This window comes from Lepisosteus oculatus, chromosome 9, assembly GCF_040954835.1.
Source record: "Lepisosteus oculatus isolate fLepOcu1 chromosome 9, fLepOcu1.hap2, whole genome shotgun sequence".
In the NCBI taxonomy this organism is placed as follows: Eukaryota; Metazoa; Chordata; class Actinopteri; order Semionotiformes; family Lepisosteidae; genus Lepisosteus; species Lepisosteus oculatus.
Window position 1 is genome coordinate 41040233 of NC_090704.1, and position 21837 is coordinate 41062069.

The 21837-nt window shown below is 38.9% G+C and overlaps 1 protein-coding gene across 1 annotated transcript in view; it reads left to right on the plus strand.

The window, feature by feature from the left end:
* aspscr1 (ASPSCR1 tether for SLC2A4, UBX domain containing) overlaps window positions 1-21837 on the plus strand; it is a 67274-nt gene that overhangs the window by 28935 nt on the left and 16502 nt on the right. Inside the window, exons 10-13 of the mRNA XM_015356516.2 lie at window positions 2694-2775; window positions 3266-3332; window positions 10053-10115; window positions 11585-11637. Of these exons, the coding sequence (XP_015212002.2) occupies window positions 2694-2775; window positions 3266-3332; window positions 10053-10115; window positions 11585-11637 (265 nt within the window). The remainder of the gene's footprint in view (window positions 1-2693; window positions 2776-3265; window positions 3333-10052; window positions 10116-11584; window positions 11638-21837) is intronic.

Below are 21837 nucleotides of genomic sequence, written 5' to 3' on the forward strand. Positions count from 1 at the left end.
ATCCATGTTTGTTTTGTGAGAGCACTACCTACGAGTACACAACTTTGAGTTTTCCCATTTTACATACTCACTAGAAAGCGGGAAAATGGTGTAACTTTATAAACGCATGTTTCTGTCATGTTCAGGGTGTACTATTTCTCCAGTCACATTTTTCCAGTTTCACACAGCACTCAACTAATTGAACTGATGAGCTATACACAGCTATATAGAGTATTTAACACATTCTCTAGTAACAACTGGAAAATGCAAGAATTTGTGAGACTGTTTATTTTGTAGATGTTGTATATAAGTAGTTCTTAAGTCTTGTGTTGACACAAACGTCCTTCTCAAATAACAATGCTAGCAATACATTTATGGAAAACATTTTGTGACTTAGATCCTTGGTATATTAGAAGTGAAAAGGTGTGAACTGGTTTTACAACTACAGTGACTTGTGGTATGAAGCTATAGAACCTGCAATCCACTTTTTATGCCCTTTTCTTCTCAGACGTTTTTTTGCTTGAAAAACATTTTTGGGAGCCACATTACTGCGTGATTTTTCAGAAGATTCCTTCAAGACATGCAGATCCCCTCTAGGCGTAACTACATTTCAGTGTGGAGACCATTACCTGTAACAGCCAGGTCTTTTTCGAGCAGGGAGGTTCATCAGTGCAAAGGCATATGACACAACCTGTTTTGATGCTGCTGTAATTGGGGGAGGGCATGTCGGGGCTGCAAACCACAGACAGATAAACCCCTGCTGGCCCATTATGGCTTGACATTCTGTGCTTCTTGCACGCATGCCTGACACGCATGGGGCGGCTTCTCTTGCTCGTTTCCCTAATTGCTGTCCTCTATCCTCCTTCCCATTGGTGGAAAAGGCAACCCCAGTTGCTTTCTTGTTCAGTGTAATTGTCTCCAATTGTATAACATAAAATTAGTCGACCACAGTTCTCTCCAGGCATTCATTGAGCAATAAATCAGACTGGCATAGATCTCAGAGCACCAGCATTCCTCAGGTTAATATTTTTCTATTTATTTTCTTTGGGCACAGCATAATTTGAGAAATTCCCACTCCTCACTAGTTTTTATATACATGGCTTATTACTGCCAGTGCTAGTGGTTCATTTTGTTTTTATGACCTATTCTGGTCAACCTCGAAACTGTGGTCACCCACATCCAACTGTTCCCTTAACAGCTTTTTGTGTTTTTATAATCTGTCCCAGCTTTTTGGAATTGAACAGATAAAATCGTTCCTGTTGAGGGTAGTTCTTAAAATGGGAAAGTCCCATTTGATGTGTCTTTTTTTATGAAGTGTGTTTTTAAATGGTATATATACAGTACATACACACACTTGTAAACATGTTTTCAGCTTGTATATTTTGTAATTGTCAAAAAGCAAAACATCTTTCCATTTCCCTCCAGTAACTTTTGGCAAGGGGCATAGTTTTCCACAAGACGTTTTATATCTGTTTAAAGTGGGAGAGAGTTAATGGGAACTTTTCATAGAGGAATCTGTGTTTAAGAGTGTGTTATTGTTGGATTCTTGGTTTGTTTAATGAAGTGGTAATCTGTCTACACGGAGGGTCGCCTGTGTCTTAAGTTCACAATGTCAAGCAGTAGTTTTTTCAGTTGCCTTCACATTCTTATTAACTTGACTGAAGCAGGCATGCAACTCTCGGAACACAACACATCATGGTTAGGCAAATCGAGAGGCATTAAAAATGCAACAAAGAGGTTTTGGGAGCCTGGAACAAGAATCAGCTGAATGAGACCCTCATATCAGTTAGTTCTTAACTTATCCACGGGCTAAATGGGCTAAATGCCTGTCTCTTGTTTCCATCCTTTCTTATGTTCTAAAATGTGTATTGGGACCGATAATTTTGTCGTGTTTTAATGCCTGTTTGGATGCATCCTTGCATGCTAATAACTAATTAACTTAATCAACTGGAATTTCTCAAATGAAGTTGACATGGGCTGCAGCAGGCCATGTTTGCTTGTTTACCTTCCATTTGCGATGTTTTAGGGTGCCGTGACTGTCTCGGCAATGGAATAATTCATTGGTGTACACCTGATAAAAGTATTGGACAGTGCTTTACAGAAGCATTCGCTTCCTTCCAGTGATGTCTCATTTTGTTGAATGACAAATGATGTGCACATGTTTGCTTTAAAGTAATTATGATAAAAATCTGAACGTATAAGCTGAACACTTTTGTGGTTGAAAAGTGTAATGTCAGCAAAAACTGCAAACAAAAATTGAAAACTATATATATATACAGTATATGAGATGTATTTGGAATAGCCATTTGCAATCTGTAGTTTGTTGATTCATATTTATATAAACACTAGATAGATTTTTAGTGGTGCATCAGTTTTGTATTTAGGTATTTTCTTTACTTTCAGTTAATATTTCAGATTACTAGACTTTCTAAGATTATATGTACAGAGACATGATTCATGGGATAAACATCTGACTCCTTGTGTGGCACTCAGGTATGAGGTTGCGGTGCATTGTCTAAAATTCCAAGCAGTATAAGCAGGTTTATATCTTACAATAGGGCCTTCCTTTCTGCCTCCCCAGCAGGTCCTCTCTTTGTGGCCATGAGCTGCAGATCAGCCAGTTAGTGGCTGAGGAGCAAGAGAACAGATTCTCTGAATTTGGAACAGCAAACCGATAACAAAAGCGAGATGTTGCATCTTTTTTTTTGCACCAGGAAGCTGTTTGAAGAAGTTCCACTCATGACAAGGGCTCTGCGGGAGTCTCAGATGAAGGAGAAGATGGAGAAATACCCCAAGGTATCTGTTATCCTCTGTTAGCACTAACTGTGGCAGAAAAGCTGATCAACAAATTTGTCCTCTCCCTTACTTAAGGTATAACCTGCAAAGCATCACTTCTTCATTGACTTTTGACTACTTAGCTCCAAAAATTGAATCGTCAAAATACATAAAATAGCAAGGCATGTACAGAATTTCCCAGATACAAAATTTGCTATGGTGTTTCCTTCTTTGAGGGATAAAAATGCTTCTTTTACAATAAGAAATGTTATCACATGTAGATTGTATCGTTAATTTATGATGTAGTGTTTTGTAACAGTCTAAATGTCATTCGATATCACTGTTATTATCACAGTAAAGATTTAAAATGCTTTAATGATGAACAATGATTAGTGCTGTGTTACAGGGGATTTTTAAAATGCTTATCATTAAATTCAGCCACACATGGTCAGCTATAACAGAATATTCAGGATATTTACTTTTTTCACTGCGTTAATGGCTGTCTCGGCAGGTGGTTGTGAGAGTCCAGTTTCCAGACAGGCATGTTCTACAGGGTTTCTTTCGGCCCCTGGAGACAAGTGAGTGACTTCTAAATCCTTCATAATTTGTGCCATAAATCATAAAACATGTTGCTAGTCAACTGTGACTGGGATTCCCTGGACAATGGTGCATATTGCTTTAGGTAGTATGGGGCTAAATTATTAAGGTGGCTGTCTTGCATTTGTTTTTTACTTCTCCAGTAAAATGCTATGGAGCTTGATGCATGTCAGACATTGAATGGTCTTCGGCTCCAGTACATACTCTTTCTCAGAGCACAGATTAAGATATGTGATCCAAACATAGAGAGTTCACCCCTGGCTCCTGCCACAGGCCAGCAGCTACATAACCCTGTAACTCACTGCTGGCAGTCCACTGAAGCTGGGCAGGTGTGAGCCTGGTCAATACCTGGAGGGGAGATTCCTGGGAAAGTTCAGGTTGCTGCTGGAAGAGGTGTTAGTGGGGCCAGCAGGGGGTGCTCACCCTGCGGTCTGTTTGGGTCCTAATGCCCCAGTATAGTGATGGGGACATTATACTGTAAAAACATTAGGCTGATCTCTGGATAAGATTTACAACTGAGGTCCTGACTCTCCGTGGTCTCTAAAACTTCCAAGGTGAGTCTTGGAAAGGGTAGGTGTGTAACCCCTATGGCCTGGCCAAATTCCCCGTGGCCTTTATCAATCATGGCCTCCTAATAATCCCTATCTGTCTGTTGGCTTGATCGCTCTGCTCTCCTCTCCACTGAGAGCTGATGTGTGGTGAGCGTACTGGTGCACTATGGCTGCTGTTGCATCAACCATCCATCCATGTTTTCTAACTTCTTTATCCAATGTTGGGTCACAGGGGTGCCGGAGCCTACCCCGGCAAGCAACAGACCCAAGGCGTGGTACACCCTGGATGGAACGCCAGTCCATCGCAGCGCAGACAGACAAAAACACACACACACTCACACCAGGGCCAATTTTCTCAGAGACCTGGACGTTTGTCTTTAGAGTGTGGGAGGAAGCTGGAGCACCCAGAGGAAACTCGAACACGGGGAGAATATTTAAAGTCCACCCAAGGACCCAGTGCTGCGATGATTTTACATTTTTGTACTTGGTGTTACTGGTGTTACTGCATTTTGTGTGCAGCCAGTGTATGTTATGCAGTTATGAAGGAGCAAGCCTACCTGTTGTCAATTGATTTCTTGCATTGACACATAACAGTGCCCCCTGTGGCCAAGTGCCTGAAGTACAGACCACACCTGTGCTATGATCAGACTTATTTGGCTGGTAATTTGTGAACTATAATCCAGCATTATAATAAATAAATATGTGGAGGGCTTGAGAGCCCCCAAAATTTAGTTTCTTCTTTATCATTAGCAAATATGGGTGTATAAGAAACTGGATTTTTTAAATGAGAGATGAAATGTTTTAGTTCTAAAACACACACATAATAATTGCATTTCATACAGTGCTTTTTATCCCAAAGAGAATTAATTAAGAAACAAAACGTAGTGTAGTGCCTTATTTAACAGAAATACATTTGCCTTGCATTTTGCCAACATTGCTGTTAAATCTTTGTATGGATTGCCCACCATCAATTCAATTCAAAATATTTCTTATTTTGCTTATAGGATTGTGGGAATTATGTTTAAATATGAATGATCTGGTAGAAGGAAATAAAACTGTGTGTTCCAAATATGAATAGTGTGCCATGTGAAAAATATTTAAGAAAAGGAAAATTGATGGTAGTTACCAGTCTTTTTCTCATTTTAAGATTTTCTCATCTCTCTTCCGTTTTAGTTTGCCTGTTTTTTCTTCACTTTTTTCTTTCCCTCACTAATGTCTATAAAGATTTAGGTAAACAAGAACAACACAAGAGCAGTTATCAAAAACCTGACCAAATGGTTAGTATTACTTTCAGGTGACTGGAAAGATCAAAGCCTTTAAAACATCTAGTGTCAAATAAGGCTTTGACATGCATTGCCTCTGGTGTCATTAGTGTGTATGTGTATCAGATGTGAAATGCTGTACTGTTTAAAAGCAATTGGATTTTTTTAACAGAGTTTTTTTTTTATTGAGTTTATCCCTTGAGTGAAATTACCCATTGACCTATGGTCATGTGTGTTGTGAAGCTTTCATGTTAGGATTTAAATTATGTTTTTTATTACTTTTCTTCATTGGATTCCGTAAAGTCCTGAGTTGTAACAACATCTGTAGTTCGCGTGATGGTGTGTCAAGTCTTTCACATGGAGAAGGGCACTCAGCTAGCAGAACTAAACAGTCGCTGTCACGAGTGCTCCGACCGAAAACCTCGCAGACACCACAGGCACAAGTGACTTACAGTAAAGTTTCACACAAAAAAGACCCATACTGTTTTTTTTAATTGTGTTCTCTAAGCGCCGACTGTGGGCTGCAGTATAGATGCAAACCAAGTGGCAATAAAAGTATAATAAAATTTAAAAAAACACAACTTAATTTGAACTTCCTTTAAAGACACAGAGGCAAGGCAAATCATGCATTTCTTTTGTTTCTTGAGATGATCCTTCATGTCCTCTGGGATGCCAAAAGGGAAACTAAAGCAGAGGGCTTCCGTAAATCTTTTACTCTTAGTAAAAGGAATCCATTAAGGTTACAGACATCCATAGATTTCACCATAGGTAGTCAGAACGTGTTCGGGTCTTTTTTGAAGTTCAGATTCTGCCCATAAATTGATGAGATGTATAAGTCCCAAAAGAACTTATACAGTTCTTTCTACGTGAGGGGACAGATGGAACATTAGTATTTTAGGAACAAGTAAAAGTTTATTCCATGCTGATTAGAGAAGAAAGGAAACCCAACGAAGAAGGCTCCACAGCTGAAACGTTGTTTCCTCTCTTCTCTTTTCAGCAGGGAATAAATCTTGACTTGTTCCTTTGCAGCCTATGCACACTGGCGCAGCCACCTACTTGAACTCCTGCTAGTGTTTTATATTGCTTTATTATTAATCTGTGGCGTTGCTTTTAGGTAATAAACTGATTCTTTTAGTTTAGTTGTTTTCATTATGTACATGCCTTGCGAAAACACTGCTGACCAATAAATTCAAGTTTTGATGATGCAGGTGATGAATACCTTTGTTCAAATTAATTATTTTATTCAAAACTATAATCATCAAACTTTACACTGTTGTGTAAGCAAAACATTTAAGGAAAAAAACAACAAATTAAAATGTACTGGTTGCATTAGATACTAAGTCACCAAGTTAGTACTTAGACAAGGACCTTTGGCAGAAATTATGTTTTCTTGGTACTGTGGTGTCAATTTTGCCCTTTCTACCTGGTAAAATTACTTGTTTCGACAAGTTTTTCGAGGACTGTTGATGGGTTTTGACCTTCCATTCTTGCCATACATTTTCTATTCAGTAAAGTCATCAGGCCACTCAAGGACATACAGTACAGTCTTCTTGTGCAACCATTCCAGAGAGGCTTTTGCCTTCTGCTTCAGGTCTTTGTTCAGCTGAAATGTGAATTTTTGACCCAATTTTAATTTCTTGGCTGATACAGGCAGGTTTTCCCTTAACCTATACCCGCATTTTGCATCATCTGTTTTATCCCCAAACTTGACAGGTTTCCCAATCCATACAAATAAGAAGCATCTCCTTAAAATGGTGCTGTGACCACTATGCTTGACAGCTGGGATAGTGATGACTGTGTAATATGCAGTGTTAGGCTTGTACCAGATGTAACAGATTGCTTTTAGACCAAAATGTTCAAATATTGTCTCATCTGACCACAAAATCTTCTGCCTGCTTACAGCTTACATACAGGCCAGCTTTGTGTAAGGACTGGGATATTGCCTATATGTGAAAACTGACTAATTTTGCAAATGTCTCCAAGTCATTGTTGGCTTTAAAGTGGCAGTTTCTGCTTGCACAGCTGCTCAGTTTGGATCTTTGGCCTGATATCGGGCATATCTGGGTGGTTTAATGTATGTTTTACTTAGTGATGAGCAATGGCTTTGAAACATGTTTTTAACTTTCTCCTAATCTATACCTGTCTATCACTATATCCCTGACTTATTTGGAAAGCTCCTTGGTTTTTATGGTTGGTTAGACATATCACTATGTGAGTTGTGTCCTGCAATCAAACTGAGGGAGACATGCATTTTCTCTGAGCTTAAACCACTTTGATTGCATGCAGACAGAAACCATTACAGTAATTTTTTGACTAATCTTTTGCTCCTGAACTGATTCAGGGGTTGAATACTTTTGCAATTGCAAATCTTTGCATTTTCTCTAAAAAAGTATTTAGATGCTGTTTGTATTTTTAGCTTGATCAATCAGGAATACTGTATATTGTGTAGATTCTAAATATAAACTAACTGAAAGTGTAATGATTTCAAGTTCAGACATCAACAAAAAGTAGAATCTTTATGATTTGTTGAGTAATTTTGCAGGATACTGTGTATTTACTCTTCCAGCATTGTTAAGAGAATATCTCTGGGACAGGACATGTTTTTTCCTTCTTCCACAGATTTTGGACAAATCACCAAGTTTAGAATTTTAACCATAACCAATATAAATAGTAATATTTCACTTATCTTTGCTCTCTTTTCCCTCTCCGTGTTCAAGTAATAAAGATGACAGGAGTCTCCCTTCAACCCTTGAGCTGGTAAATCTGAAAGTACAATAATAAAGTCATTTTAAAGGGGTTTGAAATAATGAAGACCAGAGTGTAAATGGTTCTGCATCAGCCAGACTAAATCTTAAAAAAAACGAGAGAGAGATCAAACAGCTTGTGCAATTCAACTTGACTTTGATGTCTGTCTCTTTCATTCTTGCGATGGTTTAATTTTATTAGAGTCTTCCACTTAATGTTCTAAGGAGGGTTTGGCTCCCATTTCTGCAACCTCTTTTACACACAAACAATTTTGTGCTGTAAAATTGTCAGACCATACTCTTGCTAAAATAAAGAAGTATTTATTTGCTTTTCTTTGCCGCTTTTCTCTTCTGGATACATTATCAGATATGCTTATCGTTTTCAAGATGTCATTTTCACTAATGTGTCACTGTAATCTACAAGAGGGTTCCTTGATACTTGTGTATGTAATAACAGCTGTTGTGATTTTCATCTAGTAACAAAGAAGAGGCAATTTTTTTGAAAGGCACATTTTTATGTGCTTTGCCAAGTGTTGGCCCCTGCTCATCTGTTATCAGCTTGAGCTCATTTAGTAAAGCTGATTAAGTTATGAACGTTAAAACAGATTTTTTAATTGGTTTCTGCAATCACAATTGGAGATGAAAATTATTATAAAGAAGAGGAGGCCATTCTTTCCCTCTAGTCCATTTGCTGGTTAGAAGCTAATTGCATGCAGTCCTTCCTTGAAAGGAGACACAGGATCAGGTCAAACAACAAGGCTATTAGCTTGTGCAATACCCCCGCAGCCCTTTGTGTAAAGACATGCATCCTGTTATAAGTTTTAAATATACATCCCTGCAGCTGTACCTACCTTGTATTATGTTTCATGTTTCTTTGTTGATTCTGAAGTCCACTGGGTTGTCTTTGTCAGTGCCTTTGGGGATTTTGACTATTTTTTTTTATCTGTTCAAGACTAAAAATATTCCATGCTTTTCTTTTAGCCTGGATCTTGTCCCTGGTCAGTTAGGTTCTTTGCTTCTGAAAGGGTGAACGCAGGCTACACTTAGAATCCGCTTGGCATCATAGGGGAGTCCTGTCCTGGCATTCTCTGCCCTCATCTTTTAGTACTGCAGTTGTCATATCAACCTGCAGAGACATTAACGGTAAAACTGAAAGCAAACCTATCATGCTTTTAAAACATCTTATTGCCTCAAGCCGATTTAGCCAAAGCTAATATGAGACAGGTGGTTTTATTTTAATGTACCTTAAGTGCATATAACACAAGAGAGGATGATGGATTCTGAGAAATGAAAAAAGGATATGTTGATTGGAGAAAGATACTTGGCTAGATTCACAACATAGTTTGGCATGCGATTGCAATAATTAATTTTCACTTTCACATTTTTGTGTATTTTATTTTACGATTTGATGGTTGATATACAGCACGCTTCTGGGGTGTCCTGGCTGAGGCCCGGCTCGTGACTAAGTCCTGGATCTGAATCCCTTTCCTGTTGTTCCTCCCTTTCCAAAGCAAGAAAACCCCCACTCTGCTCACCATGGTGGTCCAGGGAAGGTAGAGTAGCTGAGCCCATGACCATGTGGGCTGGAATCTCAGATCCCGCCGAGACCTAAACCATCATCCTCTGGATAGCCGCCTAGCAGTTAAAACAGCTCACCACAAATATGCATGCAATGCTAATCTGGGCATGGTTAACCTCCACTGATTAAATTAAATCCCAGCTGCTGGTGTGCAACAGGTACACTCGACGGTAATTGACAGAGGGCACGCTTTTCCAACACCAAGTGATAAAGACAAACAAAACATGTTTTCTGTTTGTATTGTAGCAACCACATAAAAAAAAGAGAAATAACCCCAAAGTAAAGTGATGTTAATCAGTAAATAATTCGCTCTGCTGAATTCTGGGGAGATGGTACTGTACATGTTTACTGTATGCTTGAATTCAAATAACAATGGTTATGTCATGATCACTGTTTTGATCTTTCCAGGATCTCTTCACCATATCATGCATAGTGGGCAAGTTACCTTTAATTTTTTTTTTTCAGCATGGTCTTTATTACCATTGAAGACGTTTATTAAGTCGTTGCTTTTTTTGGCTGTTGCTGAATGTGCTGACATTGTACTGGTTCTGTTTTGTCTCTGTAGTCGGTGCTTTGAGAGAGTTTGTGAAGAAGCACTTGGAGGATCCACAGCTCCGCTTCTACTTGTGTAAGTACAAACAAGCCCATAAATAAAAAGAGGACAAGGCTTCACTTTATTGTCACCCGAGAGGATGTTAGACCCTTTATAAGTTATACTGCTTTGGAATCACTGTAGAATTCTCATGTTTAAGCCCAAATAAATTAGACATTAATTACATGCACTTTGCTCGGAAAAGTGTTGGATGTTCCCATATGAGAAATATGAGTCACTGAGTTCAACAGTGAATTATAATGACGGAGGATGGGAATGAAAGTGTCTGTTTCCAAGGCAGACATGTTGTCAACCAGGCTAAAAGCGACAGACGTGCTATTATATTTAACTGAAGCCAACCACAGAGGAGTACATCGCATTCTTTTGAAACAAAAAACAGGATAAAGAATAAATTAGCCTTAAATCTCTTACAGTAAGTTAAAAAAGGGTTGGGTTACCAGCAATGTTTTAATTAAGTTTAACATTTGTTTTAAAGAAATCAAGAAGAGTAAAATTGTCATTGGAACCAAATGCTGGGATACACTTCACGAAACATTTTAGTTAATCCTCTTTCACGTACATAGTTTTAATATGTCTGTTTTCTTTGATCAAATACAAATTGCCTGCCCAGACTCTGATGACAATTACTGATGTGAAAGCCAAATAAAAACACAACAACTGCCCAGTCCCTTTTCAGTGCCTGAATGTTATTGCTTTCTCTTGCACTGTTTTAGTCATCTCTGTAGTAGTACAGTTTGTTCTGAAACTCAGGGATAAAGTGCCTTACTGTTACTACTTTGAATACCAACTTTCCTTGGTAAAAAATATGCAGAAGTTATAATTCCACACGACACATCTTTAAACCTTCCTTAAAGCCTGTCTTTTTGCTTTATGTTTTAGTTAAAATTAGTCAATTTACTGTACTGTTTTACTTCTGTTAAGTATATTATAATTTTTTAGAAATATTTTGAAATCATTCAGTAATCTGAAATAAAAATGTATCTTTATCATCTTTATATTACATCAATTCATTTGGCTGTCACCTACTGTACAATCACATCTGGTCAGGATGCAAAGGGATAGATTATGGTAGCATAAAACCACAGAAAACAGCTCAGCATTAAGTACTAAGCAGTATTATCACTTAGCACATTAAATACTGTTTTCAAGCATTTAAAAAGTAATTAAATTAAAAGTAAAAGGATGCCAACTTAAACAGACATGAGTTCTGCCCAGAAATGTCAGTCTTTGCAGCTAGCTGTTCTTCATGGGTGTGTAAAATTTATCATTGTAAAATAAACATTTCCTTTAATTATTTTGAATCCCATGATTTTTAAAGGCACAAGCTTTCAAGACTTTAAAAGTTACTCATTTAGCTATAAGTAAAAATTTGATGACCAACAATAGGAAGAAATAATTGAGTATTTGTATTTAATGTACAAGCGGGAAAAAGTTTTTCTTATTTTCTCTGTATTTGTATTATTTGATTATTCATTCCCATTTAGTTATTACTCCTCCAAAAACCAATTTGGATGACCCTGCCACCACACTTTTTCAGGTAAGGAAGATATCTATAAGTGCTTTATTTCACGATATATATCTTCATATTTCACGATATGCATCTCAATTATCATGTTAATGCTCATGCTCATTTGTGGTTTATGTTTTCAACAACTCCTGAAGAGCTGTCACTCAGTGAGAGTCTATTTCCTTCTAAAAAATGTTCAAAACAAATCCCAAATAAGATTATGTTCTTTAGGGACACCATACTGGTCTTTATAGATATGTGCCAAAACTGGAGTTATGCATTATTATTAATCTTTTGGCTGCATTTTTTCAGTAGAGGCAATGGAACTTATTACGCTAATAATTCTGTTAAGACTTTGGGCTTGCTTAAATTAAAAAATGACATTCAGTTACTGCCACATTCCTTTCCATCAGAATGGATTTATTAAGGCAGATATCAGCACAGAAATCTCTTCGAGGACTTGTATGTGGATTTTAGTTTTGATGTTAACCTTAAGACGGTGTCTTCTTCTGGCTTATTTGCTAAAAACAAGTGAAGGGCTCTCATTGTATGCCACTGAGCCTTAGGCAGGCATTGAAGGAGGGGAGAAGTGGCATTAGGCATTGCAGAGAGTCAAAGCTTTTCTTTGGCACACACTGTACAAGACCTCAAACTGGCGATACAAATGGGGAGGCATTCTGAAGGGGATTGGCGCAAATAGCCGAAGCTTTATTTTTGCGAGTTTGCAAACTGGGATTTAGAAGAAACTCTGTTCTCTTACCCAACTTTCCTATGTTGTAAATGGTGAACAAAGAAAAACTCAAGCCTTTCTTTTGGTCTCATATCTATCTGTGCATCTGACAAGTTTGTCTAGTATATACCCAGCAGCCCTCATGTCCAGGAGTTCCTCCAAAGTGGTTCTGAGCCAAAGTGTTTTCCTTTGAATCCTGTACAGAATTAGCGAATGTGCTGTGGATTGCATCTGGAAAATGGTCTCTGACTTACTGCCTAGCCTCAGGTGTTCGGAGATCTTTCTTCCATAATTATTTAGTCAGCAGGCATTCTTTGAGTTTCCTGTACGATTTTGTTCTTTTATGTACTTTTTTGGATGGCCAGTGGAAGGGGTTCACCCATTATCATTTATGCTGAAGAGCCTGGCAATGTAGTGCCGGAACTGGAGAACAATGCACCCTCCCACTTTACACCCTTAGAAGAGGAAAACAGCAGAAAAAGTAGACTTGCTTTGTTGGCTTGCTTTGGCCACAGTATCATCACTCCCATCATGCAACAGTGACCTTCCCACCCCTCACCAGGTGCCCCACAGCTCACCAGGCACCTGTACACTTGCAATGTTGTCAGTGAGGCCAGGGTCAGTGTCTGTAATGCTCTCTCTAGGTTCTGGTAATGCTGTTAGGAAGCACCGCATCAGTGTCTGTAATGCTCTCTCGCAGTTCTTGCAGTGCAGAGAGCATCGCATCAGCACCTGTGATCATAAAGTGGCAGTTCATGCGATGAATGAAAACTTTAACGGTTCTCATTCGACTTGTACTGGTGCACCGGTTTTAATTGCCAGGTGAAGTGTTAAACAATAGGCAGTATTAAGGACTTAAAATATTAAAATAATCCTTAACCCCAAATTTGAATCAAAATTCGTAGTTAACTAATTAACATGCAAGATTTGGAAAAGTAAGTGGCAGGGAAAACCACTCGTTACCTCTATGAACTGGGCTCACTTTCACTATTTTGCATCTTCACTCTATACATTGGTATTCAAAACAAGACCTTGCTGACAGCCCCCCCCCTCCCCAAGTAAAAATGGGATGACACTCATTGAGACAGGGGGACTGAAAAGTATTATCCGTGGTTATGTGGCTTAGCCCTCAAAGTATTGCTTGAAGGCAGTTATTTAAGTTCACTCACAATTCGTATATTGCTTCCAAACATCTATTCAAAATGACAGCAGTATACTGACGTCAGAGCCCGAGATGTTTTGTTAGAAAACCAAACCCCAATTTTTTTTTTTTCCTGGAAGCTCACCCTTTATCTGAAGCAGTGAGCTTTTTTTTTTCTTTTGCTAGACATAATGTCTTCCCGATGAAGGATGGTCTGCTTCACTCTTCAAAGGCACTTAAGATGTATAATTAATAACAGAAATCAGTAATTTGAAATTATAGCAGAAAGCACCCCGATCCCTTTGAACTGTTCAAATTTCCACTCCCTAAGGATGATTCATATTCCCTTAATTGCACAGGATTAAAAGAGGGTGGAGCCAGTTCCAAAAACAAACAAAAAATCCAATGAATACCCACAGACCTTCAAAAAAAACAACAATATATTAAATCTTTTCTTTTCTACAGTAGCTTAATATTCCAAACTCCTTCCCATTCTCCTGTGCCAAATCCTATTAGTGCCCATGAGTGGTCTGGGGGAGTATTTATGAGCCTGCGCTGTAAATAACTAACAGACTCACTTTCACCAGAGCACTCTGTCAGCTGTCCCCCTTAATCAGACAATCAGTCAGTCAATCAACTCTTTAATAAACACACACCCATCACAAGACTCTTTGGTAATTTTGTCATGACTTTCATTGGAAGAAACTAATACATTTTTAAAAAAAAATTATGTCCCTAAACAAGCCACTGCAGCATATACATGTTTAAACCGTGCCTGTCAGAAGTCTACACATTATTGAGTTTGGCATGCTGATGACAGCACTACAGTGGCCTAAAAGAACAATATCCCAGACACTCTGGGGTTCATTGAAGTATTAAACTGAAGCTTTCATCTCTTCTCTTCACTGCATGATTAGCACTCCTTTTTTCTGATTCCCGTCATGTTTTTATTCAGTCATTTCTTAGGAAAAAGTTGTTTGAAAAAAATATAATTACTAGATAAGTACTTAAAACAACACATTTCTGTTTAAATAAACATTAAGGGTTTTTGACTTGGCAAGCTTATTAGACACACAAGAAATGAGAAGGGCAGTGTTTCGAGCAGAAGCTGATCATTTGAAAACTTTCTGCAGTTTTTAAAAAATGTGTCTCTTCTGGTGAAGAGTGCGTTAAAGCCAAGGACTTGTAGCTTGAGAGCTTGTGAGCACTGGAAGTGAGTTCAGGCCCTCTATTTCGTCATTCTCACCCAGATACTCACAGCCCTCTTATACACTGTCCTGCATGGAGAGTGCATAACTCCACAGGCAAAAACAAAATAAAATACTGTTTGTCCCTTGACCTATTGCGTTTGTGAACTGTCATTTCAGAGGGTTTATGAATACCAGAGCATGCAATGGCATTCTTGCTTTTCAGCCACTTGGGTGGTCTGGACAACAAGCTTTTCTATGATTCTGGGATCATTGTTTGATTATGAATGAATATGACTTTGTGTCCTCCTATAGAATTGTATTTAAAATTCTGAAAAGTTTCAGACATGCCTGGCAACACCGGCGCACCCCTTTTCTTTTGATTGCCAAAATAATCAAATTTTTGGATTTTCTCAGAAGGTTAAGGCATGATAGCTATTCTTTCCATTCTACCTGATTACAAAGATACTTTTCCTGAACACAGCAAAATATATCGAATCGAAGAAAGCTAAAAGAAAAAACAAATAATTCTCCCATATCTTCAATATGTTATGGGGTCCAAAGGTGCCGCTGTGTCTTGTAGTTTCTTTTGTATTATTTTAGGCTTCTGCAAGTGAATTTAAAACTTATTGCAAGATGATTAATGAACACTTACATTAATTTATAAAGGACATTTTAGTTGTGGTGATTGTTTCTTTACTTCAGAGATGACACACAGATTTGGCAGGAGATAAATTAATGCTCTACTTCACCCTTGAGACCCTGTAGTGAAAATACACCCATTATCCAATGGCAAATGAAATAAAGAAGAATGTATTTCATTTTTAAGGCCTGTCATGGGCAAGCACTACAGCCCTTGTGGAAAAATTGACCAGTTAACAGCTTGCACACACTAAAAAGCAAATCTCTTATGAAGGGCTGGACATGAACCTATAACAATAATTGTGGAAATGGCCATATCCAAATGTTTCCTTAACCGTTATTAATAATTCATATGATTTCCATGGCTGAACTTCTCAAGAACCTTGCCCTTTTTAGTAGAGCCTGTTTAAATATTAAACCTTGTGTTTGGTGACAGGTACCCTCTAGACTGGTTAGAGTTCCCATTCCAAAAAAGCTCTGTTTTCAGTTTTTCCAGTGTTGTGTGTGTGTGTGTATATATATATTTTTGTTTTGCTTTCTGAAAAAAATGATCAGCTTCCAACACAATGTCAATCCCTTGTCTGCCAGTGACACAACACACGCGCTTGCTGTTTTTAATGTGGCTCTGCTTAGCTAGGTTTTAGAAAGGGAGAATTGCACTGTGGTAGAGAAGACAGTTGGCTTATCCATTGCATTCACACCTTGACTGATCTCTGGAGTCTCAGGGTGTTTGAAATTGTGTGGCACGGTCTGGTCCCTTGATCATAGTTACATTGAATATTATTATTTTACCAAGGTCCATTTTAAGGGATTCATTAACGATCATTGACATTATTTTTGCATGTTTCTTTTTACACATTTCTGTTGTTTTCCCATTTTATTCACAAAATATCTTGTTCTATTTCAACTGGCATATTTCCAGAAACATTCTCCAAAACCCCTCTTCGTGATAACGAATGATGTGGCTGTGAGTGTGGTGGAGTTAAGTTTTTGGAAATTTATGATCTCTAATACCCTTGAATGGGACATGAATATCACCAGTATTACAAAGAAAGCACAGAAGGGAATGTGCTCTTTGCGCCGTTGGTGTCTCTCAGCCAATTCTGATACAGTTTTGCAGAGCCATCTTTCAGAGCTGACTGCCTCTATAACTGTTCGGCCTGGTAACGCACCTGCCTGCTCCAAAGGCAAACCGCAGTGTGTTATTTGCTCTGCAGAGAGAGTCACTGGCTGTCACCTGCCCTCCACTGATGATCTGTACAATTCCAGAGCAAAGAAGCAGGCAGGAAAGATTGCTGATTACCCCTCCCACACAGGTGACCACCTGCTTCATAAACTCTCCTCAGGAAGATGCCACCAGTCTTAAACAGCTTCTTTTCTTGGGCTCTCTCTCTGCTTAACCAGAATTCCCAATAACAGTGTATGTGCGCTGTTTTAATAATGTCTGCTGCCTTGTTTGTGTAGGGGAGAATCGTTTGTGCACCACCAGGTATACCAGAATAAACTCCTGGAAATGGACTTAACTAAATTGACTTGGCAGCTTTCCATTTGTGACATTTGAGTGAATCAGAGTAATTAACACAGAAACCTGCATCACTGAATTCTGCTCTTTTCCTACTGTAGTACCCTATCCTGGCAGAATAAAATGAGCATGTGCCATTGTGTACGTGTTGCACATATAAACAACACAAGGGATGTATTTGGGCACCTGGTGCAAGCGTGATGTTTTGCTCATTAAATATCTCTCGCGAGTTTGAAGGAAGTGATTGTGTTTTAGAATTTACCCGAGTATTTTGTGAACAAGGTCAACGAGGAAGTGAATTAAGCAATGAAGATATACCCGTACAATGCCATGTATTAATTCTCTGGTATTATTCACAACTGATAAAGTGTGAATGTTGCCCAGTTTAAATATTTAATGAGCAAGCCTTGACACATTTACATCACTGCCTGTATAGGTGCCCTGTTGCATTTATATTCTGTATATAACACAGATACTCTGCACTGTTGTAGCAGTAGGAAAATTAAAAAAAAATCTGCTTAGGTGACTTAAGGATGAATATAAAGGGCAGCCTCACATGCAGAAAACAAGATAGTCTCACACCCACACCCCTTCCCTTCTAAGAACAAGCCTTTAAAGTAATAGCAGAATATTCCTTCCTGTTTTGATCTCATCTGTCTTTGATTTTGCCCAGTTGAAATTGGCACATGGGGTTAATACAGGGGTGCTTTGATCTCCTCTGCCAGGAATAGAACTTGTTTATCTGATGGCTTCTTAAATGTTTTCGGGGGTCTGGCTGCGCGCTGTGCTCCCTTGAAGTATGAGAGATGTCTCTGGGATGGAGGGGGACAAGGGGGACCGAGAGGAAAGAAAATTCCTTCTAATGGTAGAAGGAACGGGAAGCAGTTCCCAGATGTTGATGATGGACATCACAGCCCGGCCTTCCCTCCGTTATTTACCCTTATCTGTCACATGCAGCTGGGCCGCCAAGCCCCCCCGAGTGTTGACATGCCCTTCCAAATGTGACACTCTTTTAATCTTCCCCTCCACTCTGCACTTCACAAACCACTTCCTGTCCTCCAGCCGGCTTTTCATCAGCTCTTCCAGAATTGCTTTGTTTACTTGCTACCATCTTTATTTTCTTCTTTTAACCGCTGCCCAGTTTAAATTCAACTCTAGGCTAGACCCAAGCCATTGTAAGCAAAGTGGTGGTTATAGTTCGAGGATTAGCTGCGATTTTCATTTCGTCCTTCCTTCTGTCCGGTTATCCTGGTATTGCCGTCAAAGCTGAATTCAGACTGATTCGAAAATTAGTACTTTGTGTTCTTTCCAGTGGTGGTACAACATGCTTGGGGTGCAAGAAAAAGTCAGAAGTATTCAGACTACATTTTACTGTACTTAGCTCTACAGCTGAGATACTCACATCTATCCTTCGTGCTAAATTTGTCCATTGAAGTATTTGTTTAAGGAACTGAATTGCATTCTGTAAGCTGTGTTGACCTCATTTAATTTATTGTGTGGAGCATCCATAAGCGGAAATCACAAGCAAGTATAGGTTGTTCTAGGCATTGCAATATCCAAGTCACAATATAGACCTCTAATATATTGACTGATTAACTGATTTAGCAATTAACCAGGAGTACAGTATTTCTTCTGTGTTCCTTATACTGACACCAGTGGTTTAAAATAAGAGACCCTGCAATGCAAAACCATAGCACTCTACCAGTTCATTAATAGAGGTTCTACATGTAGTGTAGGAGCAGGGTGTTTATCTAATTTTATTTTTTATTTCTCCTAAATTCATTCAAGTCATCTAAAAATTAAAACTTTCCCATTTAACCAATATATGTGATTTTTTTTTTTCATCTGGAAGAAAGTGACCGTGCAAGGACGTAACCGGAAGAGTATTATTGCTGGCAGGGACCCTTCTCTTATCAAGAAGTGGTCTCTGAGACTCTCGATTATCCAAAGCCTACAGCTGAACCTTCCTGACCTCTGGGTTTTGTTTGATGTGGTCCTGGCCAGTGTGAGATGAAATAGAGTTGAAACGTTTATTGTTTCAATGGAAGATTTACATGATTAGACCCCCAGAAATAAACTTTCCATTCCTACTTCAGGGCACAGGGAGGCTTTATTTGTATGAGTGTGTGTTTGTGTGTGCATGGCTTTTGTATGCTCTTTCATGGGCAAACAAGATGCAAATAATTTAGGTCCTTATTTAATTCATGAGATTCCTTTGGGTAAAAAAAAAGAGAACCAAGATAAACTTACAAGCACATGTGGCCACAATATTGGTGGGCTTAGTCTTAGTCTGGGGTTTGGAAGAGTTATCCCGCAATACAAACTGCAATGTCATTTGTCTTGTATTAACCCCGTGGTGGTGTTTCTGGCATATCCCCCCCCCCCCCCCCGGTAGTAAGTTTTTCAAGAAGCCCTGCATCTGTGTACCTGAGTAAAATGGCAAGCTACGAGCTTGGAGGGAGCTATGGAAATAGATTGCTGTTAATGGAGATACAGCCCAGTTCTCTGACTTTCTAGTTAATTCAGGTAGGTGACATTCCATATTGGGAAGAAAACAGAAAAACCTAATGAGGCCAGCTTTGTTTTTCCAAGCTTAATTTTTTGGGAAACATTTTTTATTGGAAAAAGTGATGTTGGTCAGTAAGGCCTGTCTTTGCGCACTCTAAATTCCCTGTGTTCCCAGTTCAATCTTTGCTGTCTGAGCACAAGAGGCGCAAAGGAGGGAGCTAAGTAATTCTAAAGCAAGACATGTACCAGCATTGTGAAGTTCATCTGCTGAGAACAGAGCGATCAATGGTGATGCAATCTGCTAAAACGTGTCTCAGTTGAGAGATTTACTGGACCTAAGCAGAAAAGTCCCAGAACAATACATTCTTTACTTTTAGTGGGTTAAGCATAGGAAGTGCATTGTTTTGAAATAATGTCCTCCTAAATCTACATCACTTGAAGTGGTCTCCATTTCACCATTCAGCATGTTTTCAAAATAAGTGGTACATTATCCTTCATTCCATAGCTTGGAGATATTTCCTTGTGTTTTCCTTTTGTTAGTGAATGTACCACCTCAAATAGCATAAAAAGATAATACAGGAGACTTTAATGAAGTTTTTTTTCTTGGTCATGGAAATCCAGTACTTAATCTACAAAGGGACATTCAACCTCTAATCCCATGGGATAGGTGCCCTTTGTACTTTTAATATCTCTTTTCCTCTCAGGATAAGTCATCAGTTCGCATCAGTGATTTATAAGGTGTTCATTAGTATTAAATGAATAGCTTGGAATGTAGCCTACCATTAAGATTGAATGGTTTTGACCTTCTTTGAGGTTTTAATTATACTTACTGCACAGAGGGTAGCATTTCATTCACTTGTTAGAAGCTCATTTAATGATGACTGTCATACCCAAGCACATGTCAGAGGTACCCCGTGCTTCAGGCAGAAAGGTGAAAACAGTTTGTGCTTTCCATCAATGCTGTTGACCCAGGGCATTAGTGTGAAGGAGGCTCACTTTAGCTTGCAAATATATTTTTCGACAGTAATAACACCTTGTACCTCCATTGCAAAAAATTACTCATTTTGATAACAGATGTTGACAGACATCTGAGGCAGATTGTCTTTCAGATTAAGGAAACAAAGTGTTTTTTTATTAGACATTGATCTGTACAGTCTGCTTCTTAAGCATTATTCGAAAACAATATTTTTTGGAGACTTTTGGTGTTGCAAGTTCCCAGCATTATTTTCTTGGTATCTCTCTCATAACTGCGACAGTGTGATGGTATAAAGTGGTATGAATTACATCTGGTTTTGCTAAAGTCATAAGAACATAAGAAAGGATACTGGGGTCATTCAGCCCATCTAGCCCATTGGGTAGTTAATAGCTGAGAGATCTAAGGATCTTTGTTTCTTGGAAGAAACCCAAGATATCAGATACAATAACATTGCTGAGCAAGAAGTGCTTCTAGCTCTTGGTTTTAAGTGCACTTGCCTCGAGTGTATGTGGAAAGTATTTTTGTCAGCCTCTGTTTCCATAGTAGTGAAAGCAATTTGCTCCGGTGTTCTACTGATTGAGTTAGGACGTGGGAAGTATAGACTGTTAAAAGTGGAGTGTCACCCTACAGGAGGGATCTTAACACTCGTTTGTTGTCTTCCCCATCATGATTTTTTTTTCTCCATGTTATTTTAAATAATTGAAGCCGCAAATGAAGCTGTAATACACCACGCCATATTTTCATAGGGTACTGATTGTTAAACGCAGTGGTATTTGCGGATATTACAGATGCAGGAATGTTTTCTATGAACTATTTCCCCCCCCTTTAAAAATGGTCTCCTTGTTTTCTTGGTTTATTTGGTTATTTAGGTCCTGTTTCGCCCCGGCCTTCTGAGCCTCACAGCAGTTTCTGTGGTGGGCTCAGAGCTTTCTTCTTTATATGCCTGTCTTGCCTATTAAATTTTTTTTAGCATCAGGCCAACAACAGGCTCAAAGAATCTTAATCACTTTGTGTCATGTAATGGAAAGAATGTTTCCCATCCTAACAGGCCTTTGATTCCTCCGTCCCAGCACACTCTCTTCTAGGGCGGCCCTTCAGGAAGATCATTTGCTCGCTTGGAATGCCGTGTATCCTATTTAAATACATTGTTTCCACTGCGGAACCTGATAATAATAACAAAAATAATGATCGTCCTAATAATAATAAAAACTGCCCGGCAGACGCTGGCCCCAATTCTATCCACGCAGTGTTTGTCACTTAATGAACAATGAACATTGCTCTTAAATAACTGTCTGGTAGGAGGCAGCCAAGTGGGATCCGACCAGGCGTGTGTGTGTGCGAGAGAGCGCGCTTCAAGCCTCACATGCGTGAGAGCTGATGCTAATCAGGTTGAAGGTGACTGTTCTTCTTTTAGGGTGTCTTTTCTGATGCGGTTGGAAGTTGTGCCGTGAATTTCCCCCGACCCCTCCGGGACTCTTTGTTTTGTTTTGTTTTGTTTTGTTTTTTGGCGCTCTCTGTGTAACC